Source organism: Equus przewalskii, chromosome 3, assembly GCF_037783145.1.
Source record: "Equus przewalskii isolate Varuska chromosome 3, EquPr2, whole genome shotgun sequence".
Classification (NCBI taxonomy): Eukaryota; Metazoa; Chordata; class Mammalia; order Perissodactyla; family Equidae; genus Equus; species Equus przewalskii.
Window position 1 is genome coordinate 55,759,346 of NC_091833.1, and position 21,927 is coordinate 55,781,272.

At 36.4% G+C, this 21,927-nt stretch overlaps 1 protein-coding gene across 7 annotated transcripts in view; it reads right to left on the reverse strand.

The window, feature by feature from the left end:
* CFAP299 (cilia and flagella associated protein 299) overlaps window positions 1–21,927 on the reverse strand; it is a 567,043-nt gene that overhangs the window by 68,804 nt on the left and 476,312 nt on the right. For all 7 annotated transcript variants that reach the window (XM_070612727.1, XM_070612726.1, XM_070612725.1 and 4 more), the window contains exon 4: window positions 11,184–11,326. In XM_070612727.1, coding sequence (XP_070468828.1) covers window positions 11,184–11,326 — 143 coding nt within the window. The remainder of the gene's footprint in view (window positions 1–11,183; window positions 11,327–21,927) is intronic.

Below are 21,927 nucleotides of genomic sequence, written 5' to 3' on the forward strand. Positions count from 1 at the left end.
AGCAGGTGGAGCACATGAACACAGTACTTCTGGTAGAGGGTCATGAAAGCCCATGATGTATCCAGGGAACAGTGAGTAGTTCTTTATAATCTAAGCATGAGGAGAGGTGGGTAGACACATGAAACAAGACAGGAAAAGTTGATGGGAATTTTTCATTTAACACGGGAAGGTTTTGGTTGTCTTGAATCTTAAAAAATGTTTATCTTTAGAAGTCTAAGTAGAATTCTATGTTACTGAATGCTAATCTCGTCCCTGAAGTTTGAGGTGATTTTTCTAACAGAGAGAGTAGAATTTCTGGGGCAAACAGAAATCAGGATCGGGGGAGAGCAGTAAATCTGTCTGTTAAGTTCAATTCCAGAATGGCTTCAGAATTTCCCCATAGGAAGTATTGCGGATAGATTTGGATTTAATCCATGTGATTTTATTCCTCACTTTTGTTTGCATCTTAACTCAGCCATGGTCAAGGGAAAATGTCATAGATGATTTGTAACTGTAGAAATTAATTAGAAAAAATGAAGCAGTTTTTGTTTATCACCTGGGTTAAGCCAGTACAGTTTAAAAATAAAATGGAGTAAAGCAAAATAGAGACGCTCAAGTCATATGTACAAATAGATAAATACACAGCATGCTGGAATGTTAAAAGAATCTGGACTAGGGGTTAGGAGACCTCGGATCTAGTCCCTCTTTTGTTACATCTACCTTTTTTTCCTTAAGCAAGTCATTAATCCTCTTCTCATTTGTGAGATTTACACACAAGCATCCTTAGATTTCTAGATTTCCCATCATCAATAGATTTTTAGTGTTCCCCAAGTTATGAACACCGGATTTTGAACAGAATCTACCTGAAAGGTGTTGACTTATATGTATTCCAAGAATAGAAACTGATATTGCCTGCTACTCCAGAGAGTAAGACATGTTCCCTGAAGCATGATATTACTTTACTTTTTTGATTCCGTGGTGGCCATGGATATGGTATCTGTAGAAAGATGATCATGGTGCATCCTTACTTATTAACTCAAAAGAGATGGTCCTCATATAGCTGAGATAGGGAAATTGTAGGAATATGGAGACATTTATTTGATATCCTCAAGTTCCTTCTTGCTACATACAACAAAACTAATTTTTCAGTATAAATAATGGGTTTGGCATTTTGTGTGATGGCCTGGGAAATTAAATGACAGTTTCTCTAGGAAAATGGTTCTGAGTTCCAAACAATAAACAAGCGCAATTTTGGTGCACAATTTATTTGGACATTGGAATTTGTCTATGACTCCTGCTAGCTCTACACTATAACTGTAATGCTATTCAAACTCTATTATAACAAATTCTATCCTTTCTTCTAAATTAGAAAATTAAATGAAAAAACTCTGGATATCAAAGTTAATTTGCTATTAATATCCTTTCTTTTAAAAATGTATATTTTAAACAGGAAATAGACAAATAAACAAATAGGTTTGTAAAAATACAGAAATGTTAGTTCATACTAGTTTAACTACTATAACAATTTTCCCAAAGAAATGAAAATATATCCTTTTAGAGGAGACATTTAGTAATTATTCTTTAACTAAGTGGTCAAATTGAGCATCACTAATAATGGGATAACTTGAGATTAGGTGTCTCCTGATAGGATGCAATACATATTACTCACCAATAGAGAATTCTTGCTGAAAAAATATTTACACAATACAATCAAAACTTCAGACTTATCTTCCAGTTTAAAGATAGTATAGAGATGAGAGAAACAAGTCAAATGATGCCACAAGGAAACAATAGGACAAAACCAGAATGCAGGACACTGTAAAAGGTAACTGGCCTATCTCATTAAAGAGTCAATGTCATGAGCAAGAAAAAACATATCTTGTTGGGAACTGGGGGGAAAGGGCTATCTCACAGTAAAAGACAGTCAAGAGATACAGCAATGCAATTTTTGTACATTGATTGAATGATGGTTCACAAAACCAGGTATAAAACACATTTTGGGAACAATTAAGGAAATTTGAATATGAGCTGGATATTAGATCATAATATGAAATAATTATTAACTTTCTTACATATGATAATGGTGATATTATATAGGAGAATGTTCTTTTTTTTTTTTTAAAAGATTGGCACCTGAGCTAACAACTGTTGCTAATCTTTTTTTTATTGCTTTTTCTCCCCAAAGCCCCCCAGTACATAGTTGTATATTTCAGTTGTGGGTCCTTCTAGTTGTGGCATGTGGGATGCCACCTCAGCATGGCCTGATGAGCAGTGCCATGTCTGTGCCCAGGATCCGAAGCAGCGAAACTCTGGGCCGCTGAAGCGGAGCGCACAAAGTTAACCACTTGGCCACGGGGCTGGCCCCAGAAGAATATTCTTATTCCTAGGAGATTCATGGTGAAATATTTAGGGGTGAAATCTGCATGCTACTTTAAAGTGGGGTGCACACACACACACCCCAACATACTTTAGAGAGTTGAGAGATTTGGAAAAACGTTAACAATTGTTTAGTCTAGGTTGTAAGTACATTGGTATTTATTGTACTATTCTTTGAACTTTTCTAAAATATTTTTAAATGTTATAATAAAAAGTTGGAAAAATTGTACAACAATTTGAATGTACTTAATGCCACTGGGCAATACCCTTAAGAATGATTAAAATGGTAAATTTTATGTTTATTTTACCAAAATTTTTTAAACGTTGGAAAAAATCTTGTGTCAAGAATAATCCTGTCTTAACTACACTAAGTATTGTCAATAAACTCGAGGCTGTCTCAGATCTCTAATTATTCACTTAAAGTTTACCCAGAGACATAATCCTCAGGGAAGCACATTCTAGGCAATTAAAGAGACTACCAGATGATTGTTCTGGGATTCTGACTTTTTTTAAAGCAGGGAGCCAAACAGGGCCTGGATAAAATTTTACCATAGAATGATGCAGACAGCTATTTCAGAAGGAATTCAGTAGCAAGTGTTAGTCTGAGCATATTTGGGTTTTACAGACAGGAAGAAGGAGGTCCATCTGAATATAGCTTTTGGGGCTTCTCTTGTCCATCCTTGAGTTTTCCATGAGACAGAGTACTTAATGTTTAACTTGGGATAAGGAGAAGCTAAAATGAGTTAAGTATTGGAAAATTAAATTTATTTGCAAAAGGATTGCAGTAAATATTACAAAAATTATGTGAACCACAGTTTAGAGGATATGAATAGATTCTAAAAGTATCCCGGGACATAACCAAGGTTCAACAAGTCAGGGCCAATTTTCCCTGAAGACTTTTAGGCTGAAGCCACAATTAAAGGCCACTTTTAGTTCTGTCCAGGGCTCTTCCACATACAAAGCTGTGTGACACTGTAATTCTTACTCACAGTGACTGAAAATAAAAGCCTGGTTAAGTACAAAAGGCTGTTTTCTGCCAAGCTCAATGAAAGGAGGAAGTGGCAAGGGTGGGTACAGGATGGCTGAAATTTTCATCTTAACTGTGGATAGCAGGATTGCTTAAAGTTCTGAAAAACAATCCCAAATTAGGTCTTGCCAAGTCAGATACACATCTGCAAAAGAAATATATGACCTGACAATGACTGGGATATGGATATGAGACCAAAGGAGAAAATGATATCTTTTCATGACAAAGTCCAAAAGTAGAATCATGTATTGATGAAAAACTCGTGGCATTTGGGGTTTCACAGATCTGTTTCTCCTAGATTTCTAGTTGTGAGTGCAAATGTATCTGTGTGTAACTTTGGATAAACCAATTAACATCTCTATAAAGTATGTTCTTTGATGTTAAAATGTGAAAAAGATCCCTAACCCATAAGGTAGTTGTAAAGAGTAAGTGAAATGATGTGTATAAATTATTTAGCACAGTGTCTTGTGCACAGCAAGTGCTCAGTTAATTTTTATCAGCATCATAACCATCTCAGACTTTGACTCAGTGCAGCCTTGCTGCCCACAGTGGTGTGGAGCAACCTGAGAGACCCCAAGGGCTGAAATTAAACTCACCCAGAGTGGTTGGACAAAGGAGATCACGATTAGGCTAATGGCAAATATGACTTCTAAAATCTAAGATGGTAATTTAGACCAGAAGCCACAAACTCAAATGCCTAGAAGAATCTGACAGGTACTGTAAACGAGTGACTCCAGGATGATGGTACAGATGCCGGTATGTGTGAATGGTCAAGTCTGTTTTAATCTGATGAGAATATCCCTATCTCAAGGAGCAGCTGCTATTTAATTCTAGATTATGGCTGGGATAAGAGAATACAGACTCAGTACGGGAAGACCTTGTAAGTTTTTAAGAGGATCTGCAAATCTAAGATATTTTATGTGATATTTTTTGTTTCTAAAACTTTGACACAACTTTTAAATACATTGCAGAGGCCATATAAAACACGTCTGCTGCCAGACACTACTGACTGGTGATCTTTTGTCTATCTCTTCTTACATCACACTTATCTGAGAGCAGTATTGGTTCTAAAGACTGAGATGGGATCAAATCTCTGGGTTGTAGACAAGTAGACCAAAACAGAGCTGTCTAAGAGATATATATGGAGATACAATGTGAGCCATATATGTCATTTTGAATTTTCTAGTAGCCACATTAAAAAAAGTTAAAAGAAATCGGTGAAGATAATTTTAATAATATATCTAATTTAACCCAACATATTATTATTTTAACGTGTAATTAATGTGGATTTATTAATAAGATATTTTATATTTTTTATGTTGTCATCAAAATCAGGTGTGTATTTTACAGTTATAGCACATCTTAATTTGGGTTTAGTCACATTTCAAGTGCTCAATAGCCAAATGTGGCTAGTGGCTCCCTACTGGACAGCACAGCTGTAGAGTATGCTTCTCAAACTTTAATATGCATATTGAAATTTTGGGGATCATGTTAAGATAACAATTCTGATTTATTGGTTGTGATAGAGCTGAGATGCTTTTCTTCTTACAGGCTCTCAGGTGATGTCAGTGCTACTGGCCATGGACCACACTGAATATCAAGGAGCTAGACAAGTGTGGCAAGTCTTCCTCAGTCAGCTTCCTTTTTCACCCAGAGCATTCCTTCCTCCTTCAAAATTCAGCCAACATTTGTTGAAGAGACTAAACTGATATTTTAATGGTTAGTCATCATATTTAGATGGGGAACAACATTAATAACTTTAAAAATAAGCAGTATTTTATATACCACTTGCAGGAGTACTGTGGTCATTTACTGCTTTTGTTTTTTTTAAACTTGAGAACCTGCCAATATGTTACCAGATACTTTCATAAAAATGCACTTAAGCACAGGATAAGCACAACTTTGTAATTCTAACATCAGAGGTTTGGCACGTTAAACATTTTAATAAAACAGACAATGGGACTGCAAGGGAAATTTGACAATATCTCTCAAAGCTTTAGTATTTAGGGGCATTTTTTGGTCAAGTGTATGAATATTTCATGGACTCTCCAAAGAGAAACACAAAGAAAATTTTTTCATTTCCTCCTGACTAGCCTACTTGAGGGATGGGTAGAGCTCTACCGGCAGACCTTAGATCTTTGTTCACCAACACATAAACATAGAAATTTAAGCAGCTAAGCATGGGGCAGAATATAACTCAAGGATTCTATATAGTGTAATCGCCCTCAAGATAGAAAACTTAGACACAGAATAGCGTCCTGTGGGTGAGCAGTGAATTATAATGCCTAAGAATGTGTCCTCGCTCACCACTGTTTTGCTTGTGAATTTCAGCCAGCAGTTGACTCTGTTTTCTCGTCACTCAGATGGTAAGAATAATGCTTGCCGAACCTATTTCATGAAGTTGTTGTCGGGAAGTGTAAGGAACTTGGAACTGTAATATGCTATTCACTTACAAGTTACTCACACAGACGCTGGAGAAGAAGGTATTGAACCCTAAAGACATGGTGAAGATAGAGTCTGGACTGACAAGCTCATCAAGTTCTCAGGGCCCTTTCTACTGCTGCATTTCATAATAGTTACAGCTGTCTGTTGACATTTATATTTTTCACAGTAAAAATGGAAATCGGGATTCTAATCACAGAACTAATATCTCTTCCTACACAGACTAAACTAGCATGTCAAAAGGTAAGTAAATAGAAAGAGACCTTATGAAATCCTTAATTTTAAGGTCTTTGTTTTAATTCTGAATCAAAATAAGTGTGGAACAACATATACTAAAGGCATTTTTCCCATTAGTAACAACTGTATAAGTCATTTATTGGCACAAAATCTCGAGTGAAAAATCTAAAGTTTGATTCTGATAGATGGCATAAATTAAACTCATGTGGTAAAAGTTATCTACTGGGATCACTGGCATAGAACTAATTTTGTTTAAAAGGTCAGAAATTATCTGGCACCAAGAAGGAAAAAAAAACCCCAAAGTGGTCGAACTCTCTAATTGAGAAAATTATAAAATATTATTAAAAGACATTAAAGGAGGAATAAATAAGTGTATATACAACATGTTTATAACATGTTCATAGATAGGAAGACACTATCACAAAGATGCCAGCTAATATTGATCATAATGCAAAATTAATTCCAATCAAAATTACAACTTTTGTGTGTGTTGAACTTCACAAGTTGACTCTAAAATATATATGGAAAAGTAAAAGGCAAGCACAGTCTAGATACTCCTGAAGAAGAAAAACTAAGGTGAAGGAATTGCTTTTCTTTATATCAAGAATTATTATGAAAATATCCCAAATAAGCAAAATTCTATTATTTCAAGGAGACACCAACAAAACAGAATAGTGAGCCCAGAAACAAACTAACACACTCAGAACTGAACTCATGACACAAACAGTGTTGCAGATGCAGGAGAGCAGACAGTAGACTTTTCAATAAGTTTTGTTAGGACAAATGATTAGTCCTATAGAAAAAAACCCAAAAAAGTGGACCCTTACCACCATACACAATATTAAATCCAAGTGGGTTAAAGACATGAAATGAAAATAAAACTACAATGCTCTATAAGACAATATCTTTACGACCTCCAGAACATAGGGATTTGTTAAACCAAACACAAAAAGTGCAAACTGCAGAGGAAAAGATTAATAAAATGCATTAATCTATCAAACCTTCTGACTTCTGACTATCAATAGTCAATGTAGAGGAAACAAAAGGAGAATTACACACTGGAAGATGATATTTTTTAATATGTATAACAGGAAAAAGGATTTATCAATATCCAAAAAATAAAAATAAAAAGAATTCCTATAAGCTACAAAAAAGGAAGAATAAACAACCAATATAAAAATGAGGAAAAATCTTAGTAGACACTCCACAGAAAGAAAATCTAAACAACCAATAAAATATGTTTAATCTGGGGCCAGCCCGGTGGTGCAGCGGTTAAGCTCGCACATTCTGCTTTGGCGGCCTGGGGTTTGCTGGTTTGGGGCCCAAGTGTGGATATAGCACTGCTTGGCAAGCCATGCTGTGGCAGGCGTCCCACATACAAAATAGAGGAAGATGGGCATGGATGTTAGCTCAGGGCCAGTCTTCCTCAGCAAAAAGAGGAGGATTGGCAGCAGATGTTAGCTCAGGGCTAATCTTCCTCAAAAAAAAAAAAAAAGTAAAAAAAAAGATATTCAATCTGATTAGTAATCTTGGAAATGAAAATTAAAACCACAATGTGAGATCATTTATAACTCACCACAGTGGGAAAAAAAAAGTTTGTTAACATCATGTGTTGGTGAGGATGAAGGTTAACTAGAGTGAAACACTTATCTAGTCCTTCTGTTGGGTACAAATTGGTATAACTACTGTTAAAAACAGTTTGGAATTATCTGTACACTCTTTTATGCTTTTGGCTTTGCACTTTTTTCATGAACTAAGGAAAATTATCAAATATTTATTTTGTCTTTCTGCATGAATTGAATTCTAGTTCAAGGTAACCAAATAAGTGATGAGGAAAACTTATTCTCTGTGGAAGAATTCTAGCCAAAAAATGCAGGAAGAATAGAATTAGAAAACCACCATTATACAACGCCTAGTAAAAATATTTAAGTAGGCTTCATTATTGTGTGCTAAAACCATTGGATGAAAACTGATGGGGAACTCTATAATGGAGTGATCAGACTGATACCACCTGAACCCACTGATCAAGCTCACAAAGCTTCACATGTTAAAAAATTCTTACCTAAAAATAAGAATTGAAACAATTTCATCAAAACAGTTGACAGGAAATAGGAGGATAGAGGTAGGGTGTAACAAACAATAGTACAAGAGTCACATTTAGAACATGAGACATTTCGTAGGACAAACGACCTGGTTTCTCCAACAAACCAACAGCATAAAAGATAAAATGAAGGAGGGGGACTGTTATAAAGTAAAAGATAGAATAATAAAACATAATATTGTTTGGATTTTGATACGGTCAAATGAACTGTGAAAAGATAACTTCAAGACAATCAATGAAATATGAATAAGGACTAACTAGGTATTAGATGATATTAAGGAATTATTTTGTTAGGTATGATAATGTCATGATATTTTCCTTTAAAATGTTATCAGATAAAGATTCATACTGCAGTGTTGACAGGTAAAATGACACCTTCTATTTGCTTTAATGTAAACAAAGTTGTTAAGGTAACAGAACCTAGTGTTTTTAGTAAATTATTAGTTATAGGGCTGGTCATGAAGAGGAAGAGGCCTAGGATAACATCTGGATTTTGCCTTGGGTTGCCAGGATGGTGCCATTTATCAAAATAGGGGATACACAACTAACAGCAGGTTTCAGGGATTAAAATGAGCTACATTTGAAAATAAGTTTTAGGGGCTAATGGGACATCCAGAAGTTTCTCTGTCGTGAGCAGTAGGATAATGGAGTCTGAAGTAAAGAAGAGATCTGCACTAGCGTTGTAGTTGTGAAGACAACTCCACTCCAGAACAGTGACCAAATCACCCAGAAGAATGGATATGGTAAGAAAAGAAGTTCAAGGATGAACTCTGGTGAACGCCAACATGTGTGAAACAAACAAGGGAGAGTTCAATGAGGGATTCTGAGAATAAAAGGTTAGAGTACATGAATAGCTTTGAGAAGCCAGGAGTAATCAACATGATGATTAATCAGCACTAATCAAATAATGTAGGGAAGTTAAGTAAGATGAGACCTGAAAATAATCCATAGGATTTTCAAATTGGCAGTCACGGGTGATTTTAGCGGGAGTCGTTTCATTTGTACAACAGTAGCAGAGAACTAATTGCAGTGAGCTAGTGCCTACGCAAGAAGTGAGAATTGGAGATAGCTGTTATTTCAAAGAGCTTAGCTGGAAACTGAAAGACAGAGGAGATAGAGTACAGAGAGGATTCCCTTTCTTTAATATAGAAATGGCTTCAGCATGCTTAGAGGAAAGATAAAAGCCAACCGGTTAAGAGGGTCAGTTTGAGAATCTATTAAAAAAAGAGGGAACAACAGATGAAGTATAGCTTCAGTGGAAAGAGGGATGGAAAGCATCAAACACAACTTGAATAAATTAGCTCTAAACAGGACAAGGAGTTCTTTTTTCTCTGAATCTGGAAAAATGTGGTGAGAGTAGACGCTTGTATAAAGGAATATTTCACTTAGCAAGAATGAACTATTAATTTTTTTTTCAAGAAAAAAGCTGTTTCTAAAAGTAGAGAGTGCAGCCACCTGGGGTCAGACCTATTTTGTTGCAAAAATGTTACCAGAAAAGCCTGAGTCACTCTTAGGACATACATTCCCTCACGGTTCTTGGGGAGGCCTAAGCCTTGCTGTTTTGGGGAAATGTGTACAAGTGGGCAGCAAACTGGCCCTCTGAGAGCTGGGCTGAGGGACAAGAGGGCATGGTGGTGTTCCAAGAGTTAGGAGCAGACATGTTCTGAATGTAGATGGTCGGCGCAGGGGCCAATGGCTGCCAGAATGGAATTGTGACTGGCAATAATCAGAAGGGCGCTCTAAGGGGGCCACTGTCTACTGAGGAAGTTGATTTTGATTGACAGATAGATCAGGTGGTAATTTCTACGTTTAGACCCAATATTCTCTGTGAAACATTAGGCAAATCATATATGGAGAGAAGTCAGGGTCAGCAGTTAAGAACAATGGTTTTGAGAGAGTGGTGAAGCTTTAGAATATTTTTAGGGAGGAGGGTGAAATTAAGAGTTGAGAAAAAGCACATAAATGGTTAGCTAAGAGCCCAGCTGAGTTTTGAAACCATAAATTATTAGTAACAGCCATCCACATCTTTGGGAAATTTCCTAAAATTTCCTTCAGCAGTACCCAGGGGTCCAGCTGCAGGTGCAGGCAAGAGGATGTCTAGATCAATCTACCTTTGGGCATTAGCAGGACAGATACAACCAAAGCACAGAAAGACATAAAAAGTGAGGATTATTGAAAGACAGAAGTTAAATGATATACCACGCACCTCATTTGGATAGGAAAAGGGGTAAATCCATGAAAGTAGCGATAGGTTGAGAAGTCTAAGTAATGGCAATGAAGATGGATAGAAGACGGCAGGGATGTCAGGGGAATAGGGTGTTGTTACCAGTGTCAAAGAAGGATCTGGATGCAGCAGTGGAGAGTTAAAGCAGAATGCTGCTACTACTTTTGTATTCTATGGTAAGTGAGAGACAGTAGAATAAAAAAGTTTAGCTTGAGAGCTATTCAGAAGGAGAAGGAAGGATTGGATCTGTAAATAGACTGACAGTGTAGAGTAGATTCTAGATGATGGGATGAGGGCTCCCGAGGAAAGGGTAGGGGTCAATAGTAAAAAGAATGATGGGTGGAAGGAATCCCAGAACAGGCCAGTGATGAGAGTAAATGAGGATGAGCTGGTCGGATGCCTGTACTTTGGCTGGTGGCCAAAGAAAAGTGCAGCAGGAATGTGTTAGATGGACTGCTCTCGAGGCTTCTAGACAGACTGAGTCCCAAGTGGTGCAAGAGCCTTTGAGGGTAGAAATTTTTAGGCTCTACTTATCATTTAAAAGGAATGTCACTGAGAATTTACTTATCTCATCTCTGAAGAGTTCCCTTCCTTAGGGTGTTAATGGAAAAAATGCATCTGTGTTCATTCCCCATTTTAAAATTTACTTATTTTTTATTCAGACCACTCTTAACCACATTCCTACTCTCTATACATTAGCATTCTAAGCACAGCACAGAACATAAAACAAAAATCCTTTATCCTGGGGTCTGAGGAGCTTGTTCTCTTATTGAAAGTGTGAGAAATGTACAACTTACCTCATATCTGTGGGTCTTGGAAGAAGTCTTCTTTTTCCATTAAAGTAGACTTCAAAATCTTCGATCTTCAGCCTGTGGGCATAGTCAATATATCCTGACACCTCCTGCCCATGAGAATTTCTGTCACGAATAAAGATCACAGACTGGTAGCACAGAAAAATAGAGAATGGAGAGAGTAAATGAATAAAAGTCATTTGAGTAAACTATATGTGATAATAAAAGCTACAGTTATTGAATGTTACATGTGCCAGATCCTATTCTAAGTGCTTTACGTTTCATCCTTACAATGATCTTGTGTACCATCATTTTCTCCTGACAGATGAAGAAATTTATAAAACGTTAACTGAGTGTGCATATAACTTGCATTTACAGTAATTTTATATAATAATATCAATAAATAACTCATAGAGGTCTTCCTAAGGGCAGATATTATTGTGTTTGTAACAATTTATTTACTTTCCCCCAATCCTATTATCTTCTCTTTGTCATTTTGTAGATTAAAAAAACTGAGGAACAGAGAGGTTGAGTACCTCACTCAAGGTCTAGTAAATGGAAAAACTCAGATTAAAACTCAGGCTCATGTGTTTGTCTTTCTAATCACTACATTCTTTTCCCATTTGAATTCTTATGTATTTTCTGTTATAGAGATATAAATTGGGTCCCTTCTTCTCATTACCACTAGAGTCAAAAAAATCTCTTTACAAAGTTAAAATCTCTTTATAATTTAAAATCGCTTTACAAAATTAATTCCACAGGTCAAAATTATATAGCAAGTACATATTTCTCATTCATATTAATTCCTTCACAAATACCATTGAGCACCTACTTCATTAGGCATTATTGTCAGTGCCAAGGATACAGTGATAAACAAGACAGTAAAGGTCCTGACCTCTAAGAACTTATGTTCTGGTGAGGCAAGACAGACAACAGACATACATGAAAAGAAAAAAATACTTCAATGAGTGATAAATGCCATTAAGCAAATAAAGAGGATGGCTGGCGAGAGAATGAATTATTGGTGAAGGTTACTTTAGGCAGAGTAGTCAGAAAAGACCTTGAGGAGGTCACATTTAAGCAAAGACTTAAAGGATGAGAAGTGAGCCATGGAAAGATCTAGAATAGGAACCTATCAGGAAAAGGGAACAGCTGTTACAAAGGCCCAAAAGTAGAAACAAGGTAATGCAAATAGAAAAATTGTAGCCTTTTCCCTATCAAGCCAACAGACTTAGATCTCAGGTTCTAGGAGAAAAAAAGAAAAACCCCTATTGCAATTGAAGAAACTCTTAATGTATTTATTTCCAAATCTAGACCAAAGTGTAGAATTTCATGGCAAAGTTTTCTATTTACAGGGAGAACCTGTAAACAAGCCTTCTTTTTCCTCTCCAGGCATCACTGGATTGTTACTTATTTGGTCTTTGTGTAGCCAATTATAGGAAGCACTAATATGGATTATCTTACATCGCAGAGCTTCCAAAAGACTGAAGTTAGAAAATTGAAAGAGTTCTTTTTCCCACTGCACGTAAGAAAATGTGTTGCTAACAATATCCCAATTGAAAAACTAAAGAACAGGTGTCTCTGTTCTTTTAGATTTCATCCTAACTAATTTACAATTAGTTTTAACTCTGCTGATGTTTCATCTTCCTGCCTAATCTGGTTGTTTGGCATTGGTGTTGAGAATAGTGTGCTGAGGACTCTGAGGCACATTCTTGGTTCAAGGGGAGGAAATTTTGTGATGGATTAGTAATATTTCACACAGATATGGCTGGAGGAACTAGCATTCATTGTTATTCCTGTGCTCAGTCTTATACAGATTCAATTCTTAGTCGTTGTCATTTCCCCTACATAAGACTGTTATATTTAGATAGATTTCTGCATGCTTCTAGCTTTATTGCATTGAGTTTGCTCCTGTTGTTAGGCAAGGCACGCAGGGACAGAGAGAGGGAGAAAAAAGGTCTAAAATAAGCCCTCTACTTTCATAATTGAACTCTATTAACAGAAAAGAAAACACCTCTGTCTGTCTCTGTCTGGCTTTGTCTCTGTTTCTGTTTCCCTCTCTTTTTAAACGAGAAATGGGTCAGCCTTATTTTTCAAGTCAAATGGCATACCAGATATTATGACTGCCCTTACTGCTAAAAACAAATACAAATTTGGATGAAATCTAAAAAGCAACTGATAACATGCCTTGATGCACTGCAAGAAAATGAGGAATACTCGAGTCTCAATACTAAGTGAAAACAGGAACCCAGAGAAGATAGAGCCCTGAAGTCATCTATGTGCTGCAGGAATTTGCCCAGTCCCAGGGAATCTCAGCAGGGATTTCATGACCTTGTGGAGTGGGAATGACAGGAAACAAAATCCAGCCTTTCAGGTGGAGAAACTAACAGAACTCATTGCCTCATTATAAAGCTGAGAATAAAAAAGAATGAAAAAATATCCTCATTGTGTTCATAGAAAAGAAGAATCATTCAGAATTAGAGAACAGAAAATATCTTTCTAGTGAGCAAAATATAGACCTTTTCAGACCCAAAAAGTGAGAGAATTGGGTAATAACTAAGTCTTGCTCAAAGAAATTCTGCAGGACGTATTTCAGGCAAAAAAGAAAGTGCAGCTGGAAGGTCAGAGATGAAGAATAGAATGATAATCAAAAAAAGTAGTACTATATAGGTAAATATAAACAAATAATGACTGTATAAAATAATAATAATAATAACACCTTCTGTAATAAAAAAAAGTATGTCTAAATTTTTGAAATAAACATCTATGATTGGAGGGAATGATCAGAGTAAAAGTGTTGGAATGTCTTTGGATTTTTTAGAATGAGGGAAGCTATATTGATTAATTTTAGAATTTGATAAATATTCATGTATAAATCTAGCACTCCCATCAACAACTTGGAAATACTGTATATGACCTTTAGATTATTAGAGGACAAAATAAAATCAGAAAAAGTGATCAATCAATGAAATAGAAGGCCAGAAGGAAGAGGAAAAATATGGAAGAGGCGGGACAAATAAAATACACAAAGGAGGGGCTGGCCCTATGGCCTAGTGGTTAAATTCAGTATGCTGTGCTTTGGTGACCTGGGTTTGGATCCTGGGCATGGACCTACACCATTCATCAGGGCCATGCTGTGGTGGCAACCCACATACAAAATAAAGGAAGACTGGCACAGATGTTAGCTAAGGGCAAATCTTCCTCAAGCAAAAAGAGGAAGATTGGCAACAGATGTTAGCTCAGGGCAAATCTTCCTCAGCAAAAAATAAAATAAAATAATAAGATAAAATACACAAACATAATGACAGCATTATGGGTTGAATTGTGTCCCCTCAGCCTCTATATGTTGAAACTCTAACTGCTGGTACCTCAGAGTGTACTTGGACATAGGGCCTTTAAAGAGGTAATTAAGTTAAAATGAGCCCATTAGGATAGACCCTAATCCAATGTGACTTTATAAGAAGAGGAAATTTGGACACACAGAGAGATATGAGGTGTTGCTGTGCACAGAAGGAAGACCATATGAGGGCACAATGAGAAGGGGCCATCTGAAAGCAAGGAGACAGGCCTCAGAAGAAACCAAATTGATCTATCTTGGACTTCTAGCCTTGAGAACTGTGAGAAAATAAATTTCTGTTATTTAAGCCACCCAGTCTGTGGTATTTTGTTGTGGTAGCCCTAGCAAACTAATATAGATAGTAATAAATTAAAATAATTACACAATTATATTACAATAAATGTAAATGGACAAATGTTTAAGTTAAAAGACAAGGGTTATTAGAGTGGATACAAAATTATGGTATAAAACATAATGTTGAAAGTTAAATGATCAAAGAATATACATAAGAAAGCATCTATCTAAGAGAGTTGGTATCAGTATCTTGATATTAAACCAATTAGAATTTAAGGCAAAAAGCATTAGTAGAGAGGGATAGTCAGTAGATAATGATAAAAGATTCAATTCACAGAAAGATATAACAATTCTAAACTTGAATGAAACTGAAGCAAAAATTGATAGACTAAAAGGATAAATAGACAAGCACCATCACTGTGGTAAATTTCTCTCTCTCATTTAGTTCTAGATCAAACAGAATTAATACATAAATATTATAGAATTAATATAGATTGTAAATAATTAAAAACACAGCTTGAATGCTTGGTTTTTACCTTAGTTAAATACCTAGACATATTTACTCTTCAATGTTGTGGGTTAAATGACTGATGGTCTAAAATTATATACATTTGGCCATAGTTTCACATTTTACATTATTATGTATAGCCCTCCCATGTGTGTTAAAGCCCCCTATCCATGGAAATTATGAGTAAATTTATTTCAAATCTCACTTCTCCAGCCTTGTGAGAGTGTCTGTTCTGTGATTTTTGTATATCCTCGGGTTTTCTGAAGTTAGAGAACTTTAAGTGAGGCCAAACTGTTACAGGTTCTTAACATCAGCCCTGATATCAGTTCCCCCCGCACATTGAACCCAGCGTATATGGGGTTAAAACTAAAACCCACCACCCCCTTTCCTGCTTCTCTAGCTCCACTCATACGTAAATACCTGTTTCTTTAAACTTGGACTCTTTGAGCTTTACAACTAAATGGGAATTACAAATTGCTAAAAGCCCAGGTGGCCTGGAGTTGGAGGCACACTGAAGTTTAGCTAATCATGTGTCCTTGAGTTTGCCAGGAAATCCGCTGTCTCAAGAGTATTAAGGAGCGGAGGCTTCCCAGACCTCAACTTCTCGACTCCCGGCGCTTGAACCCGCCTCAAACAAGAAGAGGAGACAACGGCGAAGGACGCCCACCTGCCATCCTCCTATCTCACCCTCCCCCCGCCTTGCTGCAAGCAGCCTCTCAAGGCCAAACGCAGGCTGGTGGGAAAGCACCGAGCTGCCCAAGCTACAAGTTCCCCCCTCCCCTTCCCAAAACCCCAAATAAAAATCCCTACCCATTCCTCATCGGGGAGAAGGCAATTTTTGAGGCATGAGGCCTTGCTTTGCTCCCTGTGCCTGGCATAGTAAAAACCTTTCCTCTTCCACTCAAGACTTTGTTCTCGTTATTTGGATTGGCATCGGGTTCAGAGACTGAACTTTCGGTTACAAAACTGGGCATAAGTGTGGGTCCCTCCAGATTCACTGTACATCCTCTGGTGGGTTGCTCAAACTCTTAATGCCTCTCTATAGTCATAAGTCCTATCTCCTTAAGCAGGTTCCTACAAAATCCAGGAAGTTTATACCAAACCAAAACAAACACCTCCAAAACCAAAAAACATAACAAGACAAACAAAACCCCCAGACCCTGCTTGGACCTAAGCATTTAGTTAGTTAAGCCCTTCTTGCAGACTCTCCCTTCTTCCTGTTTCTCCTTTGACTCTATAGAGCAACAGAATAATCTCTCCCTTTTGTCTTGCATGGAACTGCTCAGCTCACATTCATGTACTATCAGGGCCTTACCTTCTGCTCTATGCATCCACTTTGTAAGCAACACGCAAACACTGTTTCTTTTTCAGTGGGAATTCTGGGGATCATCACATCTATGATTTATTTTATTTTTAATAGAAACAAAATGTTCAATTAAAATTTCTATAATTTTATGTGTGTATGTGTGAGGAAGATTGGCCCTGATCCATTGCCAATCTTCCTCTTTTTATTTTTCGCTTGAGGAAGATTAGCCCTGAGTTAACATCTGTGCCAATCCTCCTCCATTTTGTATGTGGGAAGCCCCTACAGCATGGCTGATGAGTGGAGTAGGTCTGTCCCCAGGATCCAAACCCGCAAACCCGGGCCACCAAAGGGGAGCACACAGAACTGGAACAACTTGGCCATGGATTTGGTCCAAAAATTTCTATAATTTTAAACCTAAAAATGATAATTGCAAGGAGTGTTCTCAAAGCTGTACAGGGCAAATGAAATTACTTCATTCATGTCTTTCCAAGTATGGCAACTTAGGTGTAAAAGTGATATTTAAAAAGATCTTTTAGTGAAATAAAAAAAAATTTGCTAAAATAAAAAATCTTCCCAATGAACAGCGTGCTTCATGAAATTATTTTAAAAATTTGACTAGAACTTTTGATGTGTAGTAATTGATGATAGATTGTCAGGAAATTACACTCAACATTCAGCTTTAGAAATACATCATTATTAAAGCAGAGTGCAGGGTTATAGGAAAAATAAGACAGGAAGAAGTGAGAGGTAGTTCTAAGCACTTGAGGGCTATTGAAATTGTACTGGCTCATTTATTTTTTTATTATATAAATTGTCATAGAATTAGAATGAAGTTAACTCCAAGTCTCGATTAATTAATATATTCACTTATAAAATGTGTATTTTCCTCCCAAAATGAATACTAATTACTCCAACTCTTAATACTACTAGCTATCATTTATTAAGAAGCCACTATGTTCTGAACAAAACATTAGGAGCTTTACATTCATTATCTTATTTAATTCTCTCAAAAATGTATAATGGCTAGATAGCAATATTATCCTCATTTTATAAGTGTAGGAATTGAAGGCACTGAGAGTTTGATTAACCTCCTCAAGGACATGCAGCTAGAGAGTGGGGTACCCACACTCTCACCCAGGGTGGCTTCCCATGAAACCCACATTCCTAACCATTGCACAGTGGACACACAGACCTGGATCCAAATGCTGGTCCTGCCACCTATTTACTTTGTGACACTGATAAGTTGGTTGCGCTTTTTAAGATCCAGTTTCCAATTTTATAAAATGGGCATAACACCTGCCTCTCAGGGTTGCTGTGTGAATTAAATAAGACTTTTTTGTGTGTGAGGAAGATTGGCCCTGAGCTAACAGGTGTTGCCAATCATCCTCTTCTTGCTTGAAGAAGATTGTCACTGAGCTAACATCTGTGCCAATCTTCCTCTATTTCATGTGGGATGCTGCCACAGCGTGGCTTGAGGAGCAGTGCTATGTCCCTCCCAACCCAGGATCTGAACCTATGAACTCCCGGGCTGCCAAAGCAGAGTGTGCGAACCCAACCAGTATGCCACTGGGTTGGCCCCAAATAAGACTATTTTTGATAAGCACTTAACAATGCCTGGTACATGGTAAACAGTAAATATTATCTATTACTTCTTAAAATTTTTACCATTACTATTGCTATTGTATTTATATCATGTTAAGAGTTTTCTAAGTTCCTTAGGGCTAAGGAAGTGTAATAATCATATCAGAATTCCATTGCCTAGGTCTGTGTAATTATGTTTAAGGTGCAGTACATTGGCTCGATTCCTTTGTTAAGTTTAGTCATTCTCAGTTAAAACTTTGGGTGTAATTTTAAGTTAAAATTTAAACAATATTCAGGTATTATTTAAATGATCCAGGTATTCTTACATACACACAGGATGGACCCACTATATTGGGTCATGATTCTTGCATCCAGAATGGGTGGAATAGGTTAACAGAGCTCTGAATAATTAGATTTATTTTTATATTTTAGTAGTTGAAGGCTTTCTTATTTGGAGCCCTCTATTGTTTCAATAGGAACTGGAAAATGTTATGAATCATTATTTTAAGTTTCTCTAATCTAAACATTTCCTTTTACTTTTTAAAATATAACAGCTTTATTGAGGTATAGTTTACATAACATAAAATTCACCCTAAAGTTTCAATTATACAATTCAATGATTTTTAGTAAATTTTCAGAGAGCTGTGCAACATAATCCCGTTTTAGAATATTTTCATCACCCCAAAGAGATCCCTTGTGCCCATTTGCAGTCATCCCCCAGTCCCAGGCAACCACTAATCTACTCTCTGTCTCTATAGATTTGCCTTTTCTGGATTTTTCATATAAATTAAATCATACAATATGTGGTCTTTTTCATCTTAATAATATTTTTTTATCACAGTTAATTTCCCAAAAGACACACGAAAACTATACTTTATATATTTAAAGGCTCTTTTAAATAATGCCCCTTGAATCCTCTCTAGAACAAGTCAAGGCGTAACCAGCACAAGTATTTCAGTGAGTCAAATGATATTCACCTGAAGCCATGAACATTGGTCTACATTTATTTGCAACCTAAGCAGAAAACACTCGTTTTCCTTTAAGTAAGAACAACAAAAACACAAGAGCAAGCTATTGATAAATATCAAGATGCAAATACTCCTGATGGTACGTGGGGGCTCAGACTGCAAGGAGCATGTGGAATCTGAGATTTTACTGAGGTGGTCTGTGACCGCAAGTGTGAACCAGTGTTATTTGAAGAGACGTAGAATGCTTAGTTAGGTCCTCATTACTTCTCATGTGTTGGGAAAAGATGAATTAAAGTACAATTTAGACCATTAATATATCATTTGGATCTTTGGCTGCTTGTCTTTTCCCAGAAGTGGATTAAAATACAAATTCATAAACTTGTTATGAGTTGAGTACATGCGTTGCCTGATTTTTCTTGCCAAACACTAATGAGGAGACATAAACTTGATACATCGAAATGGGACTTTTTCAACAGTGAAGCCAAAGTGAGTTAAAAAAAAAAAAGCATACTAAGCAGTATGTTGCTGCACTAAACTGAAACATCCATTTCAGGCTATGAGAGCCGTCAGGCAAGCTCCGTTCTGTGCTACCCCTCTGAGACTGTCAGCATGCTCCCTGATGCAGACAAATGAAGAAAGAATTTTTATCTCCTACAAGTTTAAAACTCTAGAATGTTTTTATGAACCATTAGCATTAGGGAATCTTCTTCTCGTTTCAGAAGAGGAATGATTTTGCAAATGGAGTCTAAGTTCTGACAAACAATTCTAACATTTCAAAAAGTCTGTCCTTATAAATTTCTCTGAAACCAGATATTTTCTGAAATTCTTTATGCTGACAATTATTTTAAAATTCTATATCCCCTTATTCAATTGCAATTAGACACATATCTTTTCACTATTAACACAGCTCTCAGGATTATGTTTGAGACTGTTCTTTGTTCTTCCTGTTGGAGGTTAGGCCCAGAACCATCACACTTGTACATCCACACCCTGTTGGCCAACGCAGGTCACAGTCCAGATCAGATTAAAGATGCGGGGAGAGTGACTTCTTTTGATGGGAGCTGCTGCAAAGTGTCATTGCAAAGGAGAATGGATAAAGGACACAGCGGAGAATTGTGACCAGTTTTGCAATCTATACTTATTTACCATAAAGAACCCACGAATTTTGCATGTAGCTAGTTTGTCCATTTTGCAACAGTTGGAGATTTCATTTCTGGGGGGAATCATTGACTTTATTATTTTTTTCTCTCCCAGTTTATGAAATATATCCCTATTTAAAAAGGCTATTTTGCATTACCAGTCAGGTTAAGAATAATTTAGGAATACCTGGTCTCACTGATAGTACCCAAAATGTTATGGAAATTGTAGTGGATGAAGATAATATTAAAAGTATATACAAGCTCTGAATACTGGAAAGAAGAAAATTATCATATTTGTATATAAGCTGATCATTTACTTAGAAAATCAAAGAGAGTTAACAGAAAAACTTCTAAGACAGCTCAATAAATTGATCTGATACAAAATATCTATACAAAAAATAATAGCTTGGTTTTACACTAGCAATAACCTATGAGCTATTGTGCATGCAATCTTTATTTGCATTATGCTTTTAAAAAAATCATAACATTCCTCCAAACACTTTTTATAAAAAACTTTCTGAAATATTATAAAGAACTAAACAAAGAGGTCACATTGTTAAAGTTATTATTATAAAATAAATGTATTGACATTCTAAGCAAAACACCAATGGGGTATTTTTGATTAATTAAAATTTTGCCTTGAAGAATAAATGGTTAACACTATCTAAGATAATTTTGAAAAGGAGAAATGAGCAACAGAACTTGCACTATTAGATATAAAGTTATGATAATTAAATCTTATATCATCGGCACAGTGATACATGGATAATGGAAAGTAATAACTTCAGAAACACACCCATACATAAAAATATGTATGCAAATAGTATACACGTTTTTTCATAGAGTGATATTTTCTAAATTTTCTGCAATGAATATCTACTCTCTCTTTAACTACACAATCCTAAAATCTTGTCTTCAAAGATACCATTCTCTGACCTCCATCTTCTATCTTTGTAGTTTACATACACTGGAAGCCCCAGTTCAACAACCCTTTCAGATCTTTAGGGCAGCCAATCCATTAAACCGCGTTTCACTGTTTATTACCCACTTTAAGTGCTCTCACTTTCCTCTTTACCCAGCTTAGATTCCACCGCGAAGCACCATAATTGTTCACTTGCATACCCCTTCAATTTCCTTGCACACATCCTTCTGTTACACTCATTGAAAAAATTCCAACACTATTTCAACCCAACTTTCCTTTTATTCTGTTTTTGCATAGCAACAACTGAGTTTGGCTGGAGAAAAAGAAAACTATGATGACTGGTCTCAGAAATATTAATGACCATAAGCTCGATTGGACCTATAGCCCTTGCATAATAATGGTCTATGATATGCTCTTCCTCTCTCCCACACTCCTAATTTTTTTCATATCTTCTTTCCTCACACTTTCAACAACATCCTTTTTCTCACGCTCAATGATTTTCTCTCTGAAAATAGAAGTAATCAGATCAGGGCCACTCTATCTTCCTCCCATCAAATCTACCTATGCGGCTTTATGTGGATCTATGTTGTTGCTTCTACCCTGTTCATAGAACTAGAATATCCGTGGTTCTATCCAAAGCCAGCCTTTCCTTTTGTGCATTGAACCACATTTCCTCTCTTGTTACTCTTGAGTCA